The sequence below is a fragment of the Abramis brama genome, assembly GCF_963993115.1.
Source record: "Abramis brama genome assembly, chromosome: 18".
Lineage (NCBI taxonomy): Eukaryota > Metazoa > Chordata > Actinopteri > Cypriniformes > Leuciscidae > Abramis > Abramis brama.
Genome location: NC_139980.1, coordinates 14,110,287 through 14,132,193, shown reverse-complemented (window position 1 = coordinate 14,132,193; position 21,907 = coordinate 14,110,287). Strand labels below are relative to the sequence as shown.

Below are 21,907 nucleotides of genomic sequence, written 5' to 3'. Positions count from 1 at the left end.
ATGAATGAGGAGCTTTGTTCGTCCCGTCCTAAAATAAATCACAAATTTCAAAATCATCATCATGAAGCTTAATAGGTTGGTCTTCCGTCTATTAAAAACTAAAACTGCAAGGAAAATTAGATAGATTTGAAGAGATAACTACAAATACTTTAACTTTTTTGTTGTAGTGCATTAATGCCATGATCCAGAATGAAGTTGAATTGTTAATATGAGTTCAAATTAATTATTAGGCTACTCTACTGTCAATGTATTCTACTGCCTGGTTTAACTATAAGACCATAAGTTGAGTTGTATTGGAGGAATTTACAATAATAACAATACAATAATAACAATAAAAAGGCTACACTATATTGCCTATACACACACACACACACACACACACACACACACACACACACACAATTGCAATCTTAAACCAGTTTAAGGGTGATAATTTCAAATTAACATAGATGTACATTGCTGCTAAGTTGCTTGCTTGAATCTATGGAGAAGACACTTTATTATTGTTAATTCGGATATGATTCTTCTGGGGTAGTAAACACACTTTTCCCCCCACCATTATGTAGCCTACATTATGTTCTGATATAAACAGTGACGCATTTTACGCGCTGTGTTCAAGGAAACACCTCGGACTGGATCTCCACCAGCCAATCGGAGTCGAGGGGGGTCATTTAAGAAATCATTGATATTGCCAATGCGTCAAACACAAGCGTGTCAGCGGGACCCGGTGCGCGTATAAATACCGCGAGGCGACCCGGAGTGAGCTAGTCATTAGAAGAGCGCAAAGACAGCGAGTAACTCCTCATTTCACTTCAACCGATATTTATTTATTTATCTATTTATTCTGAGCATTGCTTTGGGATGAACAGACTGCTTCTGAACTTTTTCTGGGTGGCAGCATTCAGCGCACTCCTTTCAGCGCCGGGGCTCCGCGCTTCTCCAGTGGTTGGGCAGGAACCTATACGCTGCGTCCCGTGCTCCCCGGAGCGGCTGGCCGAGTGTCCTGCGGTGGATGCCGGCTGTGAGGAGGTGCTTCGAGAGCCCGGCTGCGGCTGCTGCCTCGCCTGCGCGCTGAAGAGAGGGGACCCTTGCGGGATCTACACTGCGCCCTGCGGCACGGGGCTCCGCTGCTTGCCGAAACCCGGAGAAGCCCGACCCCTGCACGCTCTCGCCCGAGGACAGGCGGTGTGCACTGCGACCCCCGAGCCTGACCAGAGCCAAAGCGACACAGCGCCAGGTACCAGCGTCTCATATACTGCACTATAGCCGGCCATCCAAACAGTAGCTAGACCATTGCAGCTGTCGATGATTCAACCGCTGACGAGATTTCATCAGCGCTAACAAACCAGTTTGATGTTTCAGATATTTAGATAAGCAATATTTGTTTAAGCGAATATATCGCTGCTTTCAAGAGGTCGACTATTCTAAAAAAAAAAAAAAAAAATGTCTGCAACATTAATATAAATGTACCCCAAAGGCGCGTGATTGGTCGAGCAAAAAAAAAAAAAAAAAAGCTCAATTAAAAAAAAAAAAAAAGTTTTTATGACATGTACATCTATAAAGAAAATGATAGGGCTACAAATGTTAAGACTTGACTCAACATAATGATCAATAAAGACTTGCCGCCCGAATCTAATTTGAACAGAATGTGCGTGAGCTACGTTCCGTTGTTATGGTTACCTCCTCTGCTAAGGGGAATGCGAGTCGGCGACTTCTGTTTTTTTATCCCCTATTTTGGAGACAGGTGGAAATATACACATATGTGCTCTTACTAATTTATCAGATTTTTACATAAACGTTTGAAAACCCAACCTGAATGTATCTATAGAAACAATTGAAAACTTGAAAAAAAAAAAACTTTTTCTACACGGTTCAATCCGGGCAACCACTCCAATAATTCTCACCATGCTTTTTCTTTCAGATCATCCCGAGACTCTCAACGGGGCAACGGCAGTGAATGAAGGCAGCTCAGCGGTCTTCGTGCCCGGGCACGGCAAGCCCTTCGACCCGCGGGTCATCACCGCTAAAGAGAGCATGAAGGCCAAAGTCAACGCAATACGCAAGAAACTGGTGGAGCAGGTGAGCTTCAGGCACCTCAGTTTTTTTTTTTTACATGTCCCAAATAAATGCGTAAAGGTTTAGTCAGCCATATAAAACGAGACTCCGGTACCATGTGCGGCCACAAGAGGGCAGTATAGGGTTTCTTGAATTTATCTTATAGGCACATGGAGTAAGGCAATAACCCGAGTCTGGGATGCATCGGCAAAAAAGACGTTAGAAAGATTTAAGATTGATATTGAGTATTCATGTAATTTCTGTGGCTCAAATGAAGAAACTATTGAACATTTTTTTTTATCATCGTGTGTTTACTAAAATGTTCTGGATGAATGTACAAAATTTTATTGAAAGGAAAACAGGACAGTCATTATATTTGCAGGAGAAGGACGTTCTTCTTTACTTTGAGGACATTAATTTGGAAAAGGACTTGATTTTCTTTGTACAACTTGTTTTATTTTTAGGAAAATTTCACATTCATAAAAGAAAATGGACTGACAGCAAGCCATTATTTAACCTATTTCTACAAGAGCTATCTCATTACAGCACCACCGTCAATGATCTTAAACAGTCAAAGGCTTTAAAAACAAATTCTATTCTAGAAAAATTCCTATGCAACTAATGTGTTTTTTGTATACTCTTTGTCACCTTATTTCTTTTAATGTTTGTACCCCTGGCAAACAGTTTTGTTCTGTACATATTTGTTAATTAAAAAAAAGCAAAATTTATTATTGGTAGTAGTAGTTGTTGTAATTAATAATAATTTGTTGTTGTAAAATATTAATAACCACCAAATCAAAGTTTTGAAATATTAAAAAAAATCGATATTTTATTAATTGTCTCTAAATGATCATATTTTCTCTCTCTAGGGTCCTTGTCATATTGAGCTGCAGACAGCCCTCGACAAGATCACCAAATCACAGCAGAAACTGGGAGACAAAATGAACAGATTCTACCTTCCAAATTGTGACAAACATGGTCTATACAAAGTCAAACAGGTAAGCAGAGTCTTGTGTGCAAATATTACTGAAACCAAACCAACGAGTCCTGATTTCACATTGAGAGTTTGTGTGTTTGTTTGTATATAAAGCTTAATGTGTGATATTCAACAACACGATGCTATACGTGTGATGGCCGAGTGTTAGAACAACACTCGACTGAGAACTCGGCTGTGCATGCAAGCTTGTGTTTCTAGAGAATGAAATAACCCGTCTCACTCTCTCTGTCTGGTTTCCCCCGCAGTGTGAATCGTCTCTGGATGGTCAGAGGGGGAAGTGTTGGTGTGTGTCATCCTGGAATGGGAAGAAGATTCCTGGATCAAGTGACATGCCAGCAGATGCCGAGTGTCCCGAGGAACTCAACCACTGATCTGTCACACACACACACACACAGTGTGGGACCTAACCAGCTCAACCACTGATCTCTCTCTCACACGCATACAAACACGTTATACCACTGAATTTTATCATTATATTTTTAAAAAAATATCTTAGTATTTATTTATTGTTAGTGGTGATATTTAATTCAGGTACACTGTTTTTGATTGGTAAATTCCCTGAACTCTCCAAAAAAAAAAAAAAAAGGAAAAGAAAATCTATTTTTCTGTAAAGAAAATATGTATTTTACATGAAGTACCCATACTTATTTATTTGAACTGAATGTATTCATCTTGATATCTGAATAAGAATATTTATTCCTTATGCCTTATACATATTTTTGTATGGTGTAAATCTGTATATTTGATGTATATAGATTACTGTGTCTCTTATCTTAAACTTCCTCCAGGCTTGCTTTGTTGGAAAGGAATGAAATGGAAAAAAGCACTGCATGACCAAACCTCTTTGTCACTGTCCGTACATTACCATATTTTTATACTGTATATGTTTTGTTTTTCTATTATTGTATTTTATTAATGAATTTTCATTGTTTTTGTTTTAAAATGATTGAGATTAGATCATTCTAGATCCCCCCCCAGGATTCTGTGGTTTTTTTTTTTTTCAAAAGTATTGATCTTCACAGCTTTTGAAACGGGTAACTGCCTGTTCCTACCTCCGGCTTTTAAGTTAAGAGCTCAAGTGGACTATTTTTATGTTTGTAAAATACTTGCCTGTATGATCAAAGTGATATTGCAGTCTTATTGTATTTGTCAATCATAGGCTATTTGTGTTGTCTACATACTGTGGTCCATTTATTTTTCTAAAATTGTTTTGTTTTTGCGATGCAATGTCTACACTGAGGAAAAGAGATTCAGACGTTGCTTCACTCCAAAGCATTTGCTTGTGTGTATAACATATTTTTCATGGTTTGTAATTGTAAGTCATTGTGGGTATAAATAACTATTTAATAAATCATCTTTACAAGCACACAGTGTCAGTCATTTAAACTTGCCCTTGGGTCAGACGAGGAGCTGCGGTCAATCAAACTCAATTAGCAATGTCAGGACAAAACAACAACACCTGAGCATAATGGGAAACCTGTTCACACACAAAACCACAAAGTGCAAAAAAAAAAAATCTCCATTTCTCTCTCTGGATTTCTCCTGCCAAGCTTGATTATGTTCAGTCTTGGTCTATATTTAAAACTGCTTGGAGGCAGAACCGTGTATGTGTGCACATATGTGTGTCCTTATCGTGGTAATCTCAAATGGAGCAGACTAACTTTAGCTCAGTATTTTGGGGAACCGGGCTCCACTCTCTACGGTGCCTTTGACCTGTGCTGTGTTTGTGCTGTGGTACGCCCTCTCCTTTCGCCAGATGACCAGCCTCTGTGGCACCACACTTTACACCTTTATCTCATTTTTGTAAACCGCAGGAGACAATATTTTGTTGCCCAACCCCATGAGTAAATTATTTGATTGGCACCAAACAAACCAAACCAAACAAACACAATGTGCAAGTAATGCTGCATTGTAACACCTTTCTTGTGGTTTCACAATTAGTATTTTCATGGCATCCAGAATATTCTAGAATTCATTATTATTAAATTAGGGGTGGGGGGTTGGGGGGGGTACCATCCAGAGTATTTGACCTCATCCATATGAGCAATTTAATTTCATGAATTGTGGCATCGCAGCTTCTTTTTTGAGAATTGGCTGCGCTGACATGGCTCGGACAAACGAATAACTATGCTAATGTGAATGGGGTCTCTGTGTGTAGATTTCAGGAGTAATGACCTGTGTGGGGCTCAAGCTAGAGTGTGAAATGAAGCGGTTCAAAGATGTTGACCCTGTTACACACATGAGATTTTAAATCTCCATTGCCCCCCATTAATTAATGACAGAATTACTGTGGCTAATGTGAAAGAACCATTGTTTTTGAAACTCTTAACGGTGACACTAGCCACCTTATCTAAATGAATGAATAATACTAAAAGCAAATAAGAACTATATGAACCACATATGCTCTGTGTCCTAGGGTTTAGTTCACCCAAAAATGAAAATTCAGTCATTTATGATCCTTATGACATTCCAAATTTGTATATTCTGTGAAACACAAAATAAGATATTTTGAAAGACCCAAAGCTTTTAAAGACCCAGAACAACATTGGACCTCAATGGACAAAATGAAAGAATGTGACAGAATTTTCATTTTAGGGTGAACAATCCCTTTAATTTTGTAGAAGCTGTGAAATTACAATCTGTCATCCTGTAAATAGAAATAGTGTTTACATTTTTTATTAAAAAAAAGAAGGCATTAAATACAAATTATATTTGAACAAAAACATTTCCTTTCTTGAAGAAAGTGATAGCTGTATAATTTCTAGTTTAGTAACATAAAAAGCTTTTTAAAGAATCAAAATTATTTTAAATGAAAAAAAAGAAAAAAAAAGAAGCAAATACCCGTGAACGGAGGGATCTTTAAAAGTGACTTGCGGGTGAATGACCCTGGCATTGCACAGAATGAGGGTGGCAAGCTTTCTTGAAGATCAACTAGCTTGAACATTGACCTTGATGTTCTTTGAAACACAAGCTTGGCCTCAGCTTTACTTAATCTTAGCGTTCACTTTACGTTCGCTTAATTTAGCTTAGGTTAGCTAAAGTTAAGCTTCGATTTAGCTTAATTCATACCATAGAAGGCCTACACATAACCTGAAGATTTAAACTAAAGAGTTTTACAGAAAATGATTCGAGGACAGCATCTTTGCTTAGCTAACAAAAGACACCTAGTACTCGGAACTGTCGATAAACAACAAATCTAAAACAAAAATCAAAGACTTTAGTGATTATATTCCCAAAAATATGCTGAGTTCTATGTTTTCACTACTGTGCAATCAACGGGTCAATGAATTGTTCTCAAAGACATATAGTTTGGATCAGCTTATATTTCTTTCTTGGATAAATAATCTTTTTAGCATAAAGTTCACATGCCTTTTTAGACATTTAGCTGGCCTGAAACAAAATATATATTCATATAAAAAAATACAAGACACAATTACAAGTTAAGGAAGGGCTAATAGCTTAGCATACTCGTACGCTCTTTCCCCATAATCAAGTCAGATAAGGTGTAGCACCAAACATTTTTGTTTGTCTTTTGTTTAGCTGTTTGGGAGGGGGTGAGCTTTCTTCCGACGCTATGCTAATAAGCTAACGTGTGGGCTACCTCTCTGGCACCCTCCACCTTTCAAGTCTTTTCTCAGGAGGTCAGTTTTGAGACAACAACACAAGCCCTGGTTGTCTAACATGGCTGCCATGTTAGCCTGTAGCTTTCCTACTGGGGTTGAATATCGATATTCAGAGAGACAGAGAGCGAAAAAACCCGCATCATTTAGCAACACAATTCTGCACGGGTTTCATTAAGGCATTGATTTCAAAAACTGCCATAGCTACACCGATTTCGGTAATTCAGGGCACTGTAGCGTTACGGTTACATTCAAACCCATAAAGAAAAAAAAAAGACGTCGCGCGAGATACATGCTTTCAGCAAATGCCTAGAAATGTGAAGGACAATGAGTCAGCGTTTGGAGCAACGATCTTATATTCAAAGTGCTTCATGATGTTTTGAAAGTGAGATAATGCCCATGTGGATATATTTTAGGGGCATATCAATGCTGTCCTGACGACACAAGCAAACAGCTCTGCGTCCCATGTGAGATAATATATACTTTTCAAAAGGGCATTGATCTAAGTATGTCCTGGTATAGAATCGTTTACAATTGGAATTTTTTTTATCGTATGATCAAACTGTTGGCCATACTAACAGGCTGGAGGACATGTTCAGGAGGGGCCAAAGTGCATGAAGTGCTTGTGCTTCAGATGGAGTCTATGGCTAGAGCCGCCTAGTGTCACTGAGCATACCCAGTTTAAACGACCCTACACCAGGAGGGGGCGGAAACAGGAAGTGGGACTAAGAGAGAGCCGCTGATAGTCATGGCAGATATCAATACACGCAATAGCAAAAGAGAGAGACTACCTATGCACACGGAACAAGTACACAACGTCCCTCACATACACAAGAGTACATATGCTCAGACTTAGCGTGCGCTACTGAAATTTGCTTGCACTTTTTGATTATGTTCACACTTCCCTCTCGGGATACAGTCCAAAAACAGAAGACATGACACTCTCTCTGTGTCCTTCTCTCGTTCTCCCCACTCTCCTGAAGTGTAAAGTGAGTTGCTGGTCACGTGAGTCCATGCCTCAGCATACAAGTGGGAGGTCAGCTTTGGGACAGCACTTTTGAATCTGTATTCATGTAGTTCTTCAGGGGAGATATCCCTCTTTGTCTCCCTGTTTCCACCGCTCGGCCTCTCTCTCCTCTTCACTTCGTCTCCATGTTAAAGCAGTAGACTTTCTCCTTTTCTTCATAGCTGGGTATAGACTGTCCATACTTGTCCACGCACCAGCAGTGACCTCTTCTGCGCCCCTTGGATGGACGGCACTGCGGGGAGAGTGTGTGAGACAGGAAGAGAAATGCATAACCATATGATATTTGGACGAGTATATGCAAAACAGACAACATGCTCCAAATGGAAGAGACAGTGGCATAAACACACATTTCTCATCGCATCGCACTTAGGTGAGAGAGAGTAACACGAATACTAGAGCCAGAGAGAGAAAGAGGGAGAGAGATTGTGGTAAAGGAATGCCAGAGGGGATTCAAGGGGAAGTATATGAGGAGTAGAGAGACAGAGCAAGTGAAATATTTCAACTTATTGAAATAATTTTCAGGGCACAATTGTTTTTTTGTTTTTTATTCTTCATGAAACTCAATTGTCATTTGCTGCTAATATACCCCCACAGAGACCTATCCCCAAAATTTTAATTGATAGTGTGGCTGGAATTATAGAAAAGAAAATCAATTTACAGTGTATTTAGTCTAATGATGAAACATTTTAACTCATATCACAGTAAATTAAAGAAGCTAAAAATGTTCATGTTTTCAGTTCGCCTTCAGTTAGCAAGCTATCAGCTTCTTGGGTATTTATGTGTACGCTAGGGTGTGCAACATAAATTAGAAGGAACTTGAATTTTTTTGCCCAGACAGAACAAGAGACAAACAACAACGACAGACTAGTTGCAAGTACAAAGACATTTTTTCGCGAGAAAATAAGAGACACTGGACAAGGATGACACTTTCTAGTGTGCATGTGTTGAGCTCCTGTGTTCGCGCACAATATAAAATGGAGTACACTGTGTTCGGCTACGTGTTCGGCTATGTATTGCATACGATTGTAGAGTTTGCATCAAAACTTAAGTATACTTTGGGTTTTAGTCTACTAGCTTAGTATAGCGATAACTAGTTAAGAAAAGCTTTTTGATTAGATGCAAGATATCCTGATAACACGATACATTTTTGATCAGACATGGAGATTTGAGTGACACCGTGCCTAACACAGTTAACTAACCATCAAATCACTTAAAGACATTTTAAACAAAAAACTAAAGATTTTTGTTAGTGGTGATGAATATTTTTTTGTAAATGTACTCGCTGATATGGATCAGAAAGCCCTCAAGCAGCCTGATTGTTTTATTTTTTATAAAATGTTTATCTAAATGTAAAAAAAAGAATAGGGTATAACCATTAAAGGTTTTACAATTACTATAACTAACAATGCATATCACATTGAAAATAAAAAAAAATGCTTATCCTATGAGTGAGTATAGTTATGTCTCTGTCTGTTTCTCTCTTGCTGTCTTTCTCTCCTTTGGCAGTGAGTTGGAGACATGTGCAAGTCAAACATCACATCTAAGTTGGAAGAATGCACACCTGTCATTCACAGTGAGTGTGTGTTTATGAGAAAGAGAAAAATCAATGCATCAAAAGTGTCTTCTGTGGTTCAGGGGTATTTAATGGATACAATGAGGTGTACACACACGTACACACACACACACACACACACACACACACACACACACAGTGATGAAAAATGATCTGCAGTGTGTACGTCCCTTGTTTGCATTTGCTGATTATTTACATGCAGTTTTGCTTTTATGAGAGGATTAAATGCCTCTGTCAGGCTTCCGCTGATGGAATTGTGATTTTGTGTTCATAAAAACAGTTGAAAGTTAGACAAATTTGACCAAGCTAAAATATTTGCCATGGACCGTTAAAGAGCTGCAAGGACTATTTTAGGAAACTGGCATCGACTCAAAGTCATCTGGAGCTTATTATACTACACAGGCAAAACAAATACACACACATACACACACACACACACAAACAAACACACACAAACAAACACACACACACACACACACACACACACACACACATCCTCGGGTGATACATTCATCAGTAAAAATCTATTCTTTCAGACATGAGGGAAAAACAGGAGGTGACATAAGAAATAAAAGAAATAAAGAAATATAAAAAGACATTGTGCAAGCAAGGAGTGGATGAGTCAGAGAGAGAGAAAGGAAGAGAAAGAGAGTGAGAAAGAGAGTGAAAGAGAGATCAAAAGCGTTTTTTATTGAAAGAGTACCAAATTAAAATACCTCAAGCAGAACAAGAGCAGTCTGGGAATGAAACCTGGCCTCTACAAGGGGCTGCTTCAAATGTTACACTCATCCTTTCAATTTCAATTGTCTCTGCACCCACTTCATGGTTTTGCTATAGCAAATATTTGTATTTTCCTAAATGAGTAACATATCACTTTCAAAAGGATTTTTAATTGTTTGGTTATAAGTTTATATCTGCGTGTGAGGGAAATAGGAAGAATGAGTGTACAGGAAACCAGTGTTTAATGTGTAAAAGTCCAGGGACAAGGACTGGTGATGGATCTGTCAGGTTTGAGGGGCTGTGCTCACAGAATACTGCGATTGCTTATAAATGTATATTGGGTATAAAAGTCAATTTCCTAATAACTATAATGTATTACATTAAAAAAAACAAAAAAAACATTGCACATATTGTTATTGCACATTATATTGTTTTTTTTACAGTGACCACGTATGATTATTCATTAAACATATGGTCGTTACATCAATTTTTTGCAGGGGCTTATGTGGTGGGGGGATTCACTAAAATAGGTGCTGGATCCAATTCCAGAGGAGGTGGATCCGGATCCTGCTTGTTCCGGCACAAATTAAGCCCTGCAGGAAACTACTTGGTGCTGAGCTGCTATGTATTATGGGAATGTTCCATTCAGACTGTGCAGGCACATGAGATGCTTTGAAAAACACTGATTTTGTCCAAACTAGATGCAACGAATGCAGTGAGCAACAAGACAATTTGTTGGACTAGCAGTTTCTATTCATTTTCTAGCCCCACCCCGAGTGAAATCTCGCTCCACAAACATAATTAATAATGAAATATAATCTGATTGGCTGTGATTGTGTCATTTTCACTTTCAATGTGAACTTAGAAATTATATGTTGTTGGAAACTTTACACCTAATTAAGACATGATGTAATACTCTAACCGGCATCTCAAAGGAGAATACACTCAAAACACACAGTGGCTTTATTGATGATTGATTACTGTATGTCTACTTCTGTGTGTGTGTGTGTGTGTGTGTGTGTGTGTGTGTGTCAGAGAAAGACAGAGCTATATTTAGGGCGTGGAGCACACCCCTGTCAGCGTGGTGTTTTCTGGAGGTTGCAACACAACGGACCTGTGTGAGTGTGTTTGTGTATGTGAGAGAGGGAGAAAGAGAGCATGTGTATGTGTGTTTGTCTGACTGCGTATGGATATATTTATATATATATATATATATATATATATATATATATATATATACACACACACACACACACACATATTTATATATATTCATATATATATATATATATATTAGGGCTGTCAAAAGATTAATTTGCGATTAATCACATCCAAAATAAAAGTTTGTGTTTAAATAATATATGTGAGTGTACTGTGTATAATTAAATTTGTATCTAGAAATACACACACATGCATGTATATATTTAAGAAAAATGTGTTATTTATATATAAAAAAAATTATATTTATATATAATATAAATTATATATAAATATATACAGTATATGTATGCAAATATTTCTTAAATATATACATGCATGTGTATTTATATATACAAAATAATTATACACAGTACACACACATATATTATTTAAACACAAACTTTTATTTTGGATGTGATTAATCGCGATTAATCTTTTGACAGCCCTAATATATATATATATATATATATATATATATATATGTGTGTGTGTGTGTGTGTGTGTGTATGCGCGTGCGTGTGTGTGTCACAAAGCAAGCCTCAGTCAGCGCTGGCCCATAATGATGCCCTTATGGGCAGCAGGAAGGCGGAAGGGCATTAAAAGCAGCCACAGGGTAAACACAGACTCATAAAACACACACACAAACACACACACATACACAATATGTGAATGCAACAACTGCATGTGAATAAGAACGGTGTTTTTTTTTCTTTGCCAGACTACGAGCAGTGTGTGCTTGTGTGCTTGTGTCTGTTAGGTAGTATGTTGTTTGGGACAGATGCTGCCACTGGAGTACATGATCATTATATACTCATTTTAGTGCAACTGCAAGAGTAGAAACTACAAATAACAAGTATGAATTTAAATCAACGTAGCCTCAAGTCAGAATGAGAGGGAATTGATAGTTCTGGAAGGCCAATCTTGGAAAAGCCTACGTCTTTGCGAAATGTAAATATATGTATATGTATTTGGTGTATAGGTGACTGAATCTGTGTGTTGGTATTTGAATGAGAGCGAGTGCACTCTGGATCATTCCCAGCATGCCTGGCATTCTCTTCTAGTCTCTCACCCCGCATCACTGAGATCCTATTCAGCGTGAGAGCTTAAGTGGCCTGCTTGGCCCTGGGTGATCCAGGAGAGCCAGCAGATCAGGGGGCCGAGCAAAGCTTCAGTACAGTAACATGGGTGAGAGATGCGTCTGGATTTGGAAGGTTGGAGGGGGGTGAGGTTGGCGGCACTGGGGCCGGCATGCCTGGCCTCCGCTAACACACTGAGCCAATTCATATAATCAAGGCTAAAATTAGCACGGATTGGACTCTGCCCTCCACGAGAACGGCCTTCAGACACACATACCCCCACATACATACACAAACGCTCCCATTACAGATCTTATTCCGGGGAGTGTAGGGACCCCTAGGCACCCAGGACATCTACAGTTCACTTGTGTGAGTATGTATGCACAGGGGTATGTGCATGTTTGTTTTTTATGCCGAAATAAAAATGAATGACTGCGATCTCAGGGTTGACCGAGACTCAGACTTCGGCTCAAACCACCATGATGGAAGTAAAGCAGTTTCAGATGGAGTCAATAGGAGGGCAATCTGATCAGCTTGATCTTCATCAGGCACAGTCTCATGTGTAGACGCAGCCTGTCATGCAGATGTTCCTCTATTATTACCAGAGATCCAAGCGAAGGGGTTTGATCTACCCAAAAAAACTAGGCTATATTTATGCATTCCAGATACAGGAGAGGATGTGGCATGGTTTAGATTTATGATGTTGTTTGTGGTCAAGTATACGGTTTGTCTTTTGCTAGTTTGTTATGTCTCCTGCTGGCGCTGTAGAACCAACTGATTGATATCGATTACTTGATTTGTTAACCTGTCAGTGTCCTTTCTATCAAACATAAATTTTAATAGTCACGTATGGGGGCAGAAACCAGATTGGAAAATGTTTCAAGCCTGATTTGTTACAGGTGCCACTATGAATCTCTCTTATGGCTCGTTTTCACCGAGTGGTATGGTACAGTACAATACAGTACGGTATGCAATTTTTTCCGTTTCAATTGTCAGAAGTTGTGAATCGTGCCAAAATACTGAACCGTACTGTACCACTTTTTTGGGATCCTTCCATTGGGGTACCTTGCACAGTACCTAAAGGGTGGAGCTAGACTCACTGCAGAATGTTGATTGGTTGACAGAGAATCGTCACTTACGCGTGCTACAAAGGGAATTACAACACAGGATGCGCCATTTTTTAATATACAGTTGAAACACAATACTGTTGCAACACAATGTTTTTTTGGCAGTGGAAACACAATGCGGATCAGGGTTTATGGTCCCAAATCGTACTGTACTTTACCGCTCGGTGGAAACGAGCCATTAGGTACTCTTGCAAATCATCTCCAAGACCCTTGTTTCTCACCTGGAGGGTTTGCTGAACATGTTTTTTGAGATATCCAACCTGAACCTGTTATCACTTTCTCTCCTTTTTAAGATTCCAGCCTAACAGCACAGCCGTTTTTCCCATCCCAAAAAACATGATCACATGATCATCACATGATCAATTGAACCCCCTGCCACTAAGCAAATGTGCAGGTGTATGTGTGCAAATCAGTGCACTCCTACAGAGGTAGACTCCATAACCTACAGTTTCAAGCATGAAGCAGCTCCTTAGATTCTAAATCTCGTCCTCTTTTCGAAGCCTTTCCTTCTTTATCTATACCTTGAACAGTGGTCACAGTGTTGTCACTAGACCTCCATGGTCACTGTGGTATCCGTCAGAGAGGTTTTCCATTTAGAAAAACCAACAAATAATCTGTTTGCCCCAATTTTACCTAAACTCATTAGGGCCATTCAGACAAGGCCCTTTGACTCATGCTCTTAATAGAGGAGTTGCGGATGACTCACAAATTTCCGAGAATCGCATTTGCCCATACCAACTACCTTCTCTTGTTCAGACTCACTGATGCACCCCGTCAATTAAAGAAACAACACACACTTTCAAGAACCAACATGCACATATAAATAGGCCCCCACCCAAGTTCTCAGACTTTTCCAATACTGTTGTGACAGTTGCCATGACAGTTACTTATAGTGTTGTACATGGATGGTGGTAGAATAATAGTTTGAGAATCTGGGCTGATTACACAATGGTTGCATGTCTGATCCCAGGTAAGGATGTCCTAAAAATAGAATCCCAACTACCCCTTTGAGCAAGGTACTTAGCTACAAATGGGATAGGCCCTGTAATTGGTTCAATGTAAGTGACTTTAAATAAAAAGCATCTGCAAAAGAGAAGTCAAAGCACTTGGGTAAAAGGTAATTACCTGTTTTTTCTTGTAGAAACCCTTTTGGTCACAGTTTGGAATGCGGAAGCCTCTTGCGTTCAGCACATCTATGATCTTAAAAATCTTCATAACACTCTCCATCTCCCGACGACACGGACCCTTTACAAACACACAAAGAACACAGAATTATAGGAAATATCCTACTTACAAACACGTCAGGAGTTTGGAGATACAAACAAGAAATATGTGAATAGTATGTACTCTACTCCAAGCTTTGTCTTAGAAATGCATGCTGGTGAAATTATAGCTAGTGCTTACATATTCAGTTTCTCTCTTCGACTCCAGACTGAAGTTGTGAATATCTGTATGGACCTCACTGGAAACTTGATCCACTTTATAGCCCTGGGTTTTCTTGATTTGACCTTTTTGGATAATCGCCAGTTTATTGGGGGGAAGCACAGGATCTTTGGGCTCTAACAGCGTCCTCAGACCTCCCTGCGTGACCCTGGAAACAACTGTTGTGTGCTGGATCGTCTCAGTCCCCCCGATGCCTGTTGCCCTGGTACTGTTGGAGATATGTTCCTCTCCTTCCTCTTTAGGGTTATCTGAATCAAAACAGAAGTGTATTAAAATGCATGTAAGACCTGACAATTATCAAAAGAAGCATTCATACAACTGCATCTTTTCACATGAAATGGAATAGCACAGGGGGGTCCAATCCCACTCCTGGAGGGCCAACAACCTGCAGAGTTTAGCTCCAGCCTGCCCCAACACACTTACCTGGAAGTTTCTAATCCTGAAGATCTTGACTAGCTGATTCAGATGTGTTTTATGAGAATTGGATCTAAACTCTGCAGGATAGTGGCCCTCCAGAACAGGATTTGACACCTTTGCAATAGCATGATCCTAAACATCTATTAGAATATAGAGTTGTTCAAAAAAGAAGTCAATTTGTAAGCCAGACCAGATGGCTAATTCGGAATTTCCTATAGATTCCTATAGGTTTTTAGCATAGCGATTTTCTATTTATTAGTAAGGTTCGATTTATGAGTAATGTGGCTAACACTACTTGAAGAGACTTCATAACTAAAACCAGAATTGTGAAGCTGTTGTGTTTATTTAAAATGTAACTTGCAACATATTAGGGGTGCACTGTTACGGTTCTCTGTAAAAATTCAAACCTCACCGTTCTCCACCCACGGTGTTGGTACGCACTTTGACCGTTCATCTTTCAACTGACAACGCATTATGCATTTATAATATGGTTTGTTGAAAATAACAACGTGTAAATCAGTCAGACAGAGTTAGCCTAATCTATGTTTCTGTCGATGTATACGCATTCTGGCTTCCCCTAAACACTGTTCAATGCGAATGCTGTATGCTCTAATATGACCAGTCATTTACACCGTCATCACCCGGGTGTTAATAGTGCGCAAGCGCAGGTGAGAGCTGAACAGGTTGCTATCTGTGATTAAACATTCAAGCGCAAGAAGACGCGAAAGAGAACACGCCCGCGCTGTGAGAAGATGTGTGTGTGCACTCAAGAGAAGCTTCAAAATTTTTATTTAAACTATGGATGTATAATTTATGTTGAAGAATAAAATCTGAAAGTTTCTTGAAGTGACGTTTACAACATACCTTATTTCACTCGTAAACCGAAAAACCGCTATTCTAAAAATCCACTGGAAATTCCAGAGGAAACCCATGGCTAGAAAATGCCAATTCTCTTCCAGGTTTTAGGACTACAGACTGAACAGATCTATTCTAAGATTCTTCCCTTCAGAAAGCAAACATGAGATATAAGATGACGCCTCACCACTACAAGTATAAAAGCTCATATACACAGAGAACAGAGAGACACAGAGAAAAAAGCACCAGAAGAGAAAGAGATATAGAAAGGGGGGATGGGGAAGTGAAGGAGTGAGAGTATTTATAGTGCCCTAACTTACAATCGTTATAGGCAGAGGACAGACCACCTGACCCGAAACCCAGAAACCAAATACGGCTACAGGACGGAACGTTTGCCTGCCTCACTAACATGGTCTGGTAGGATGGTCTAACCAACAAACATCACATGCTTTCCTCTCTGTGCCCAGCTGAAGCTTTACTGTGGGTGCTCACAAAATCCATTCAATGCAAACGTGGTTTCATTGTGGTTTAAATGTCCTTTTCTCTAATCCCACACCATTCCTCAATATGTGAACCCTATACTTAGCCTACTAAATAACATTAGAGATGTATTATTAGTGCATTTGTATCAACATCCCAATTTCACTTAATTATTATTTACTACAAGATCCATTACAAAAAAAGTTCACTCAAGCTCTGTCATCATATACTCATCATTTAAACAAGTGTGTATTTTTTTCCATGGAAAATGTTCAGGCTGCTCTTTTCCATATAATCAAAGTGAATGGTGACCAGTTAATGTCAAACTCTAAAAATGTGATCACACTTGTGTGATGTTTCAGTATGTTTAGACAGCATAGAAGAACTTCTTTGCTTGTGTACAATCAAAAGCATAAGGCACTTGACACCATAAGAAGAAGCAGATAATGGACAATTTCCTCTGGTCCTTACATGTTCAGTATCATGAAGGTGCAAAGTTGGAACGTGCAGAAACATGAACAGGATTTAAAAACTTTTTCATAGCAAATAGCAAATTAAATGTGGTTCTGTTGCTCCCAGAAAACTTTTGTATGCCTTTTTATGCACTCAAGTCGTATAGATTACTTTTATTGTGCCTTTTAAAGCATGACCTTGAATTCTCCCAGACAAAATATTTGCACTTATATGTCACTTTGATAAGAAAATGTCTGCCAATAAGCTAAATGTAGGGAGCTAGCCGCCGGACACTGATTTTGCAGGACAACTTCATCACTCTTTATTTGAGCCTTTATGCAGCCATTTATAGTGGACAAAATGTGAGCACTTGAGACACGATGTCCCAAATTGCACTCTAATCTCTGTTTTCACTAACTTCATGGTCATTTCTCAAATGCAAGCAAAAGCGGTTGCCCAGTAAAGGGTCCAGCGAGGAGTGCATTTGTCAGATGCCTGGCGAGAGTGCTGGGTGAAGATGAATTATGGCATTGTTTAAACATGCTGTCCTCTTGGGGTTTTACAGCTCTTGTCTGTTGAATAAATATTCAGTCTCTGGCCGTACAAAACAAAGCAGAGCTCTCGCAGGAACGAGAGACTAATAAACAGCTGGAGCAGAAGGGAAAGAGATATTTAGAAAGAAAGACATTAAATATGGAAAGTGCGAGAGAAAAACTGGGAGAGAGGGTGGTGGGATAGGACTGGCATCGAGAGATAGATAAAGGTGTCAGACGAACAAGTCACACAGAAAGATTTGAATATTGTGAAGGACTGTAGAGATAGTTGACAGAGTTCAGCAGAGAGGAAGAGTTAAGTGAAAACAGATTTTCTGTGTGTGTGTGTATGCGAGTAAGTGCGCACTTGTGGCACACCAAACACTCATCTGTAGCCATGGAAGCTGCACTCCAAACCAGAATTAAGCTATGCCTTCGCTGACGATGACATAACAACAACAACAACAACAACAACATCAACAACAGCAACATTAACAGCAGCTTATGCAACATAACTCGAACAAGGTATAAGAATGACCACACGTAATGACAGCTAACAACATGTGCAACAAGTTGCAGCCTGCTTCACTTGCATGACCCACCGTCCGTCTCACATAAACAAATCAAGGACAGATGAAGAGAATGGAGGGCCATCTAATTCAGGAACTTGGAAAACATCAATATTTAACCCCAGTGTAAACTTTTAGAAGTTTTTATGACTTTTCCCAGCACCTAGTGGCCCGTTTTCACTCAACCTCATGTATTTGTACAATCCCAAATGAGCAAACTATTTATCATTCTGGTTGAAATGGGCAGAGCGTGAATGAGAGGGTAAAAAAGACGTAGAGTTTTTTTCTAAAAAGTATAAGTAGGTGCGACTGGGCACACGGCAGGTAAATTTCGCTGGCGAGACCATAACTGCCTATTCTGAGAAATCCGCATGTGCACATGCACAAACAACGTCATAACTCATAACCTCATAATCTGTCTTGTCATTCCACTGTTCCCACCCAGAATCACGCTGGGCCACATTGCTACCAGACCAATCAAGCCCTGCAAAAATATCATAATTCATGTGTGGCAGGGCCATGGGGTGGAGTCACGCACACCATGGCAATGGAGCCCTGCTCTCTGGTTGGCCAAAGTGTGTAATTACCATAAAGTGTGGTATGATGGGAAAGGAGCACTGAAAAGCAGCATGGGCTCAAATGAAAGGGCAGCGGAGGGAGAAAACATGAGGTAAGGCACTACTGTAAAACAGTTGGCGCCCCAAAAATGCTTTTTAAAAGTGACTCTGGGTCCTAACAATAGCCTTTGTGTGTGTGACAATGTCATGGTTGATTGCTTCAACACACCACTGCGGCTCTGACAAATAACTAGTGAGGGTAAAAACAAATTCATTCGGGTAGCTTGACGTCAGTTATGACCAAGAACGCTACTTATTTTGGTTGTGCGGATCCGCAGCCTTCCTTCTCTCAAGGAATTCACTTGAATGAACTGCACAATAAAAGCTTCGACACAGGTGGTGCTAGGTACTCATCTCGCTCACCAAGAAAAGAATTTGCTAGAAAACTCCCAGAACGCTTTGTCAGATATGCCAATCCTTCTCCATTTCACTTGTGTCTCGAAGCTCTCAATGGAGAGCTCAGGAGTCCCAGAGCCAGTAAACAGCTTGAGAGCATCATTCACAAAACGGTGATCTCCGCTCTTCTGCAGGGACTATAAATAAACGAATGTGGCATTCTTAACGATTGGGTTGGTGAAGCCAAATTTTAGTGCACACACAAAGATACACAGAGCTGTTTCTCTCTCCATCTCTGGCTTTCTCTCTCTCACACACACATACACACCACACACATAAAACGGCATAGAGAAGCTGCTGTAGCGCTGAACCTCGAGAACAACGGCGGTAGTGTGGGGCCGCCTCACGGTGGCTGGACTTCACGACGACTGCCTGTTAACCTGCTCAGGATGACCTACCAGTAGTTAAAACTGTCATGTTTAAAATTACAATATATCGTCAGGCAGAAAATAACCTGTTGGGATGCATTACCAACGTAATGTGTTAAAAACATTGCAGAAAATACATATCGGGATTGTCAACAAGGGTATAGCTTATCTTGTTTGTCTGGAGTAACCCACAACCATTAAACCTTACTGTATTCTGAGAGGTACATCAGATTTTTAGAACAGCTATAAACCAGGGAAGAGGTGCTAATGTCTAAAGAGTAGGCATGAGTGCAGTGAAGCTGTGCTACATCTTATGGGCTGTCACAGGAGAAAGCTCCCCACCCCCTACAGTGAGTGAAAGGCCGGCCATGAGCGCAGCAGCATTCCCAATCGCTGAACGTATTAACCATGTTATGCACAGCAGAGTAAACCCACACTGATACATAACTGAGCACAGAAGCCATTGGCCCCAACAGTGTGTGGACAATGCTTGTTGGGATGTATAAGACACCACACATGCACAGGCTGTGAAATATAGGGGATTTGGGTGTCTAACACCACTAATTCTGGTGGTTCTGGATGGTTCTCTTCTGTTGAACACAAAAGCAGATATTTTGAAGAATGTCGGTAATCAAACAGTTGACGGTAGCCATTGACTTCCATAGTAGGAAAAAATACTAAGTCAATGGCTATCGTCAACTATCTGGTTACCAACATTCTTCTTCTGTGTTCAACAGAAGAAAGAAACTCATACCAGTTTGGAACAACTTAAGGGTGAGTAAGTGATGACAAAATTTACATTTTTGGGTGAAGCAGCCCTTTAAAGTTTCACTTCAGTAAAAAAAACTATCCTAAAATAGTTTGCTAGTCTTACCTGGTCTCCCATTCTGGCTAAGGCTGGATTTATCTAAATACCAGCATGACCAGACCAACAACCCTTTTTTTAGGCTGGTTTAAGCTGGTTTGGTGCTGTTGAACTCCACCAAAGTATTCTTTATAAATACACGTGTATTCAAATATGTGCTACTTACTTGCATGTATAAATATTTACAAACAACAATTCCGTAACCAAAAAGTTAGATTACAAGTGAGAATGCGCTTAAATAGATGTTTGAAAAGAAATCGTCTTCGCCTGAAGAGGTAACCATAGCAACAGTAGTCTGCTCGAGCACTTATCGGACGCTACATAATACGTCCTGTGACTCCTGTCATTATTTATCATTTTATTAAACGTACATGAAATCATAAGTTTAGGCTATATAAAAGTTTTGTTCAAAAAGTCTTTATTTTTGCAAATTACACTGACAGAAATTAAAATCGTTAAATTAATAGAACACTGCGCATATAGCCTACACACTGTACACATAGCGGACGGTGTGTCGCGCGGAGAGTGAGTGCTGCTGTACATTATTCACAGACAAACAGTGCGCTTACCGTGTCCATGCGTTGGACTGCCGCTTTGCTTTTTGTCCAGTGCCTTCGCACACACGCCCCGTCCCTCCAGCAGAGCTTGCAGAGGTTTGCTCTCCCCGGGGCGGTGTTGACAGCTCAGCCCGGTACCGCAGCGCCCCGTGTACACTCCGCACGCCTGGCCCTCAGTCAGCGGGCAAGTCATGCAGCACCCGCAGCCCGGCTCCTTTACCGGCTCGGCGCAGTCCTGAGGCAACGGTTTGCACAGCACCATCGCCCCGTCGTCGCACGGCTCGCATCGGACCACAGGGCTGACGCTTTCAGCCAGCCGGGCGAATGCTGCGAGCAGCGCGGTCAGGCAGAGCGCACACAGTCCCGTCATGGAGCCGAAGGGCTGAACGCGCGCACGGGGGTAGATGCGATACGTGGGGGGAGGGAAGGGAGGGGGGAAACGGTGCGTCAGATCACCTCACCTGGATATAATATTATACTAAAGCTTGAGCTCTCAGCATATGCTTTAGAAAAGTAGCGACGCTTTGGGTTATGCTGGTGTCACGTCGGTTTGACTAGACTGGGAAGTAAGCGGCTGGGTCTCTCCATCTGTAAGTGAGTTTAAGTGGAACTTCAGGTTTTATACAGGCAGGAACAGCGCAAGTCACTCCCACCGGTATGAATTATGTAGTCACCGGTCTCGGTCTTAAGGGACCGCGCGCATCCTTAATGAAATCCTTCCACACAAGAGACATGGGTAAAATAGGCTACTATTTTATCTTGCGCGCGCTTGTAGACCCGTCATTGTTGTAATTTACGGGCATTTGGAAAGTCGCGCGTCGGCGGTTATAGAAAGAACCATTTTACGCCGCAAAAGTAGCCTAATGCAAATAAATGATCACGGACATCAAAAAGACAATTAACTTATTTAATCCTTTATTTACCAGCTACAAATGAGAATATGCTATGTTAAACTATGT

The 21,907-nt window shown here is 40.3% G+C and overlaps 2 protein-coding genes across 2 annotated transcripts; one reads left to right on the top strand and one right to left on the bottom strand.

Annotated features, from left to right (window-relative positions):
- The first annotated feature begins 674 nt into the window (after nt 1–674).
- igfbp1a (insulin-like growth factor binding protein 1a) lies at nt 675–4,418 on the top strand. Its single transcript, XM_084092057.1, has 4 exons — nt 675–1,237; nt 1,922–2,079; nt 2,925–3,053; nt 3,298–4,418. The coding sequence occupies exons 1-4, from the start codon at nt 862–864 to the stop codon at nt 3,421–3,423; spliced, it is 789 nt and encodes a 262-aa protein (XP_083948183.1). The 5' UTR covers nt 675–861; the 3' UTR covers nt 3,424–4,418.
- igfbp3 (insulin-like growth factor binding protein 3) lies at nt 3,549–21,540 on the bottom strand. The gene is made up of 4 exons (XM_084092054.1): nt 20,961–21,540; nt 14,800–15,086; nt 14,521–14,640; nt 3,549–7,931 (listed from the first exon to the last, which is right to left on the bottom strand). Exons 1-4 carry the CDS (start codon nt 21,316–21,318, stop codon nt 7,812–7,814), a joined length of 885 nt encoding a protein of 294 aa, XP_083948180.1. The 5' UTR covers nt 21,319–21,540; the 3' UTR covers nt 3,549–7,811.
- Between the last annotated feature and the right edge of the window lie 367 nt (nt 21,541–21,907).

What these genes read in the sequence shown, in the direction of transcription:
- igfbp3 (XM_084092054.1), bottom strand. Translation starts at nt 21,318, where the DNA reads ATGACGGGACTGTGTGCGCTCTGCCTGACCGCGCTGCTCGCAGCATTC. An exon ending in CGAAGAGAGAAACTGAATAT is followed by an intron (nt 14,641 to 14,799) that starts GTAAGCACTAGC and finishes GTGTTTGTAAAG; the next exon opens with GGTCCGTGTCGTCGGGAGAT. An exon ending in GTTTCTACAAGAAAAAACAG is followed by an intron (nt 7,932 to 14,520) that starts GTAATTACCTTT and finishes CTCTCCCCGCAG; the next exon opens with TGCCGTCCATCCAAGGGGCG.
- igfbp1a (XM_084092057.1), top strand. Translation starts at nt 862, where the DNA reads ATGAACAGACTGCTTCTGAACTTTTTCTGGGTGGCAGCATTCAGCGCA. An exon ending in CCAAAGCGACACAGCGCCAG is followed by an intron (nt 1,238 to 1,921) that starts GTACCAGCGTCT and finishes TTTTTCTTTCAG; the next exon opens with ATCATCCCGAGACTCTCAAC. An exon ending in GTCTATACAAAGTCAAACAG is followed by an intron (nt 3,054 to 3,297) that starts GTAAGCAGAGTC and finishes TTTCCCCCGCAG; the next exon opens with TGTGAATCGTCTCTGGATGG.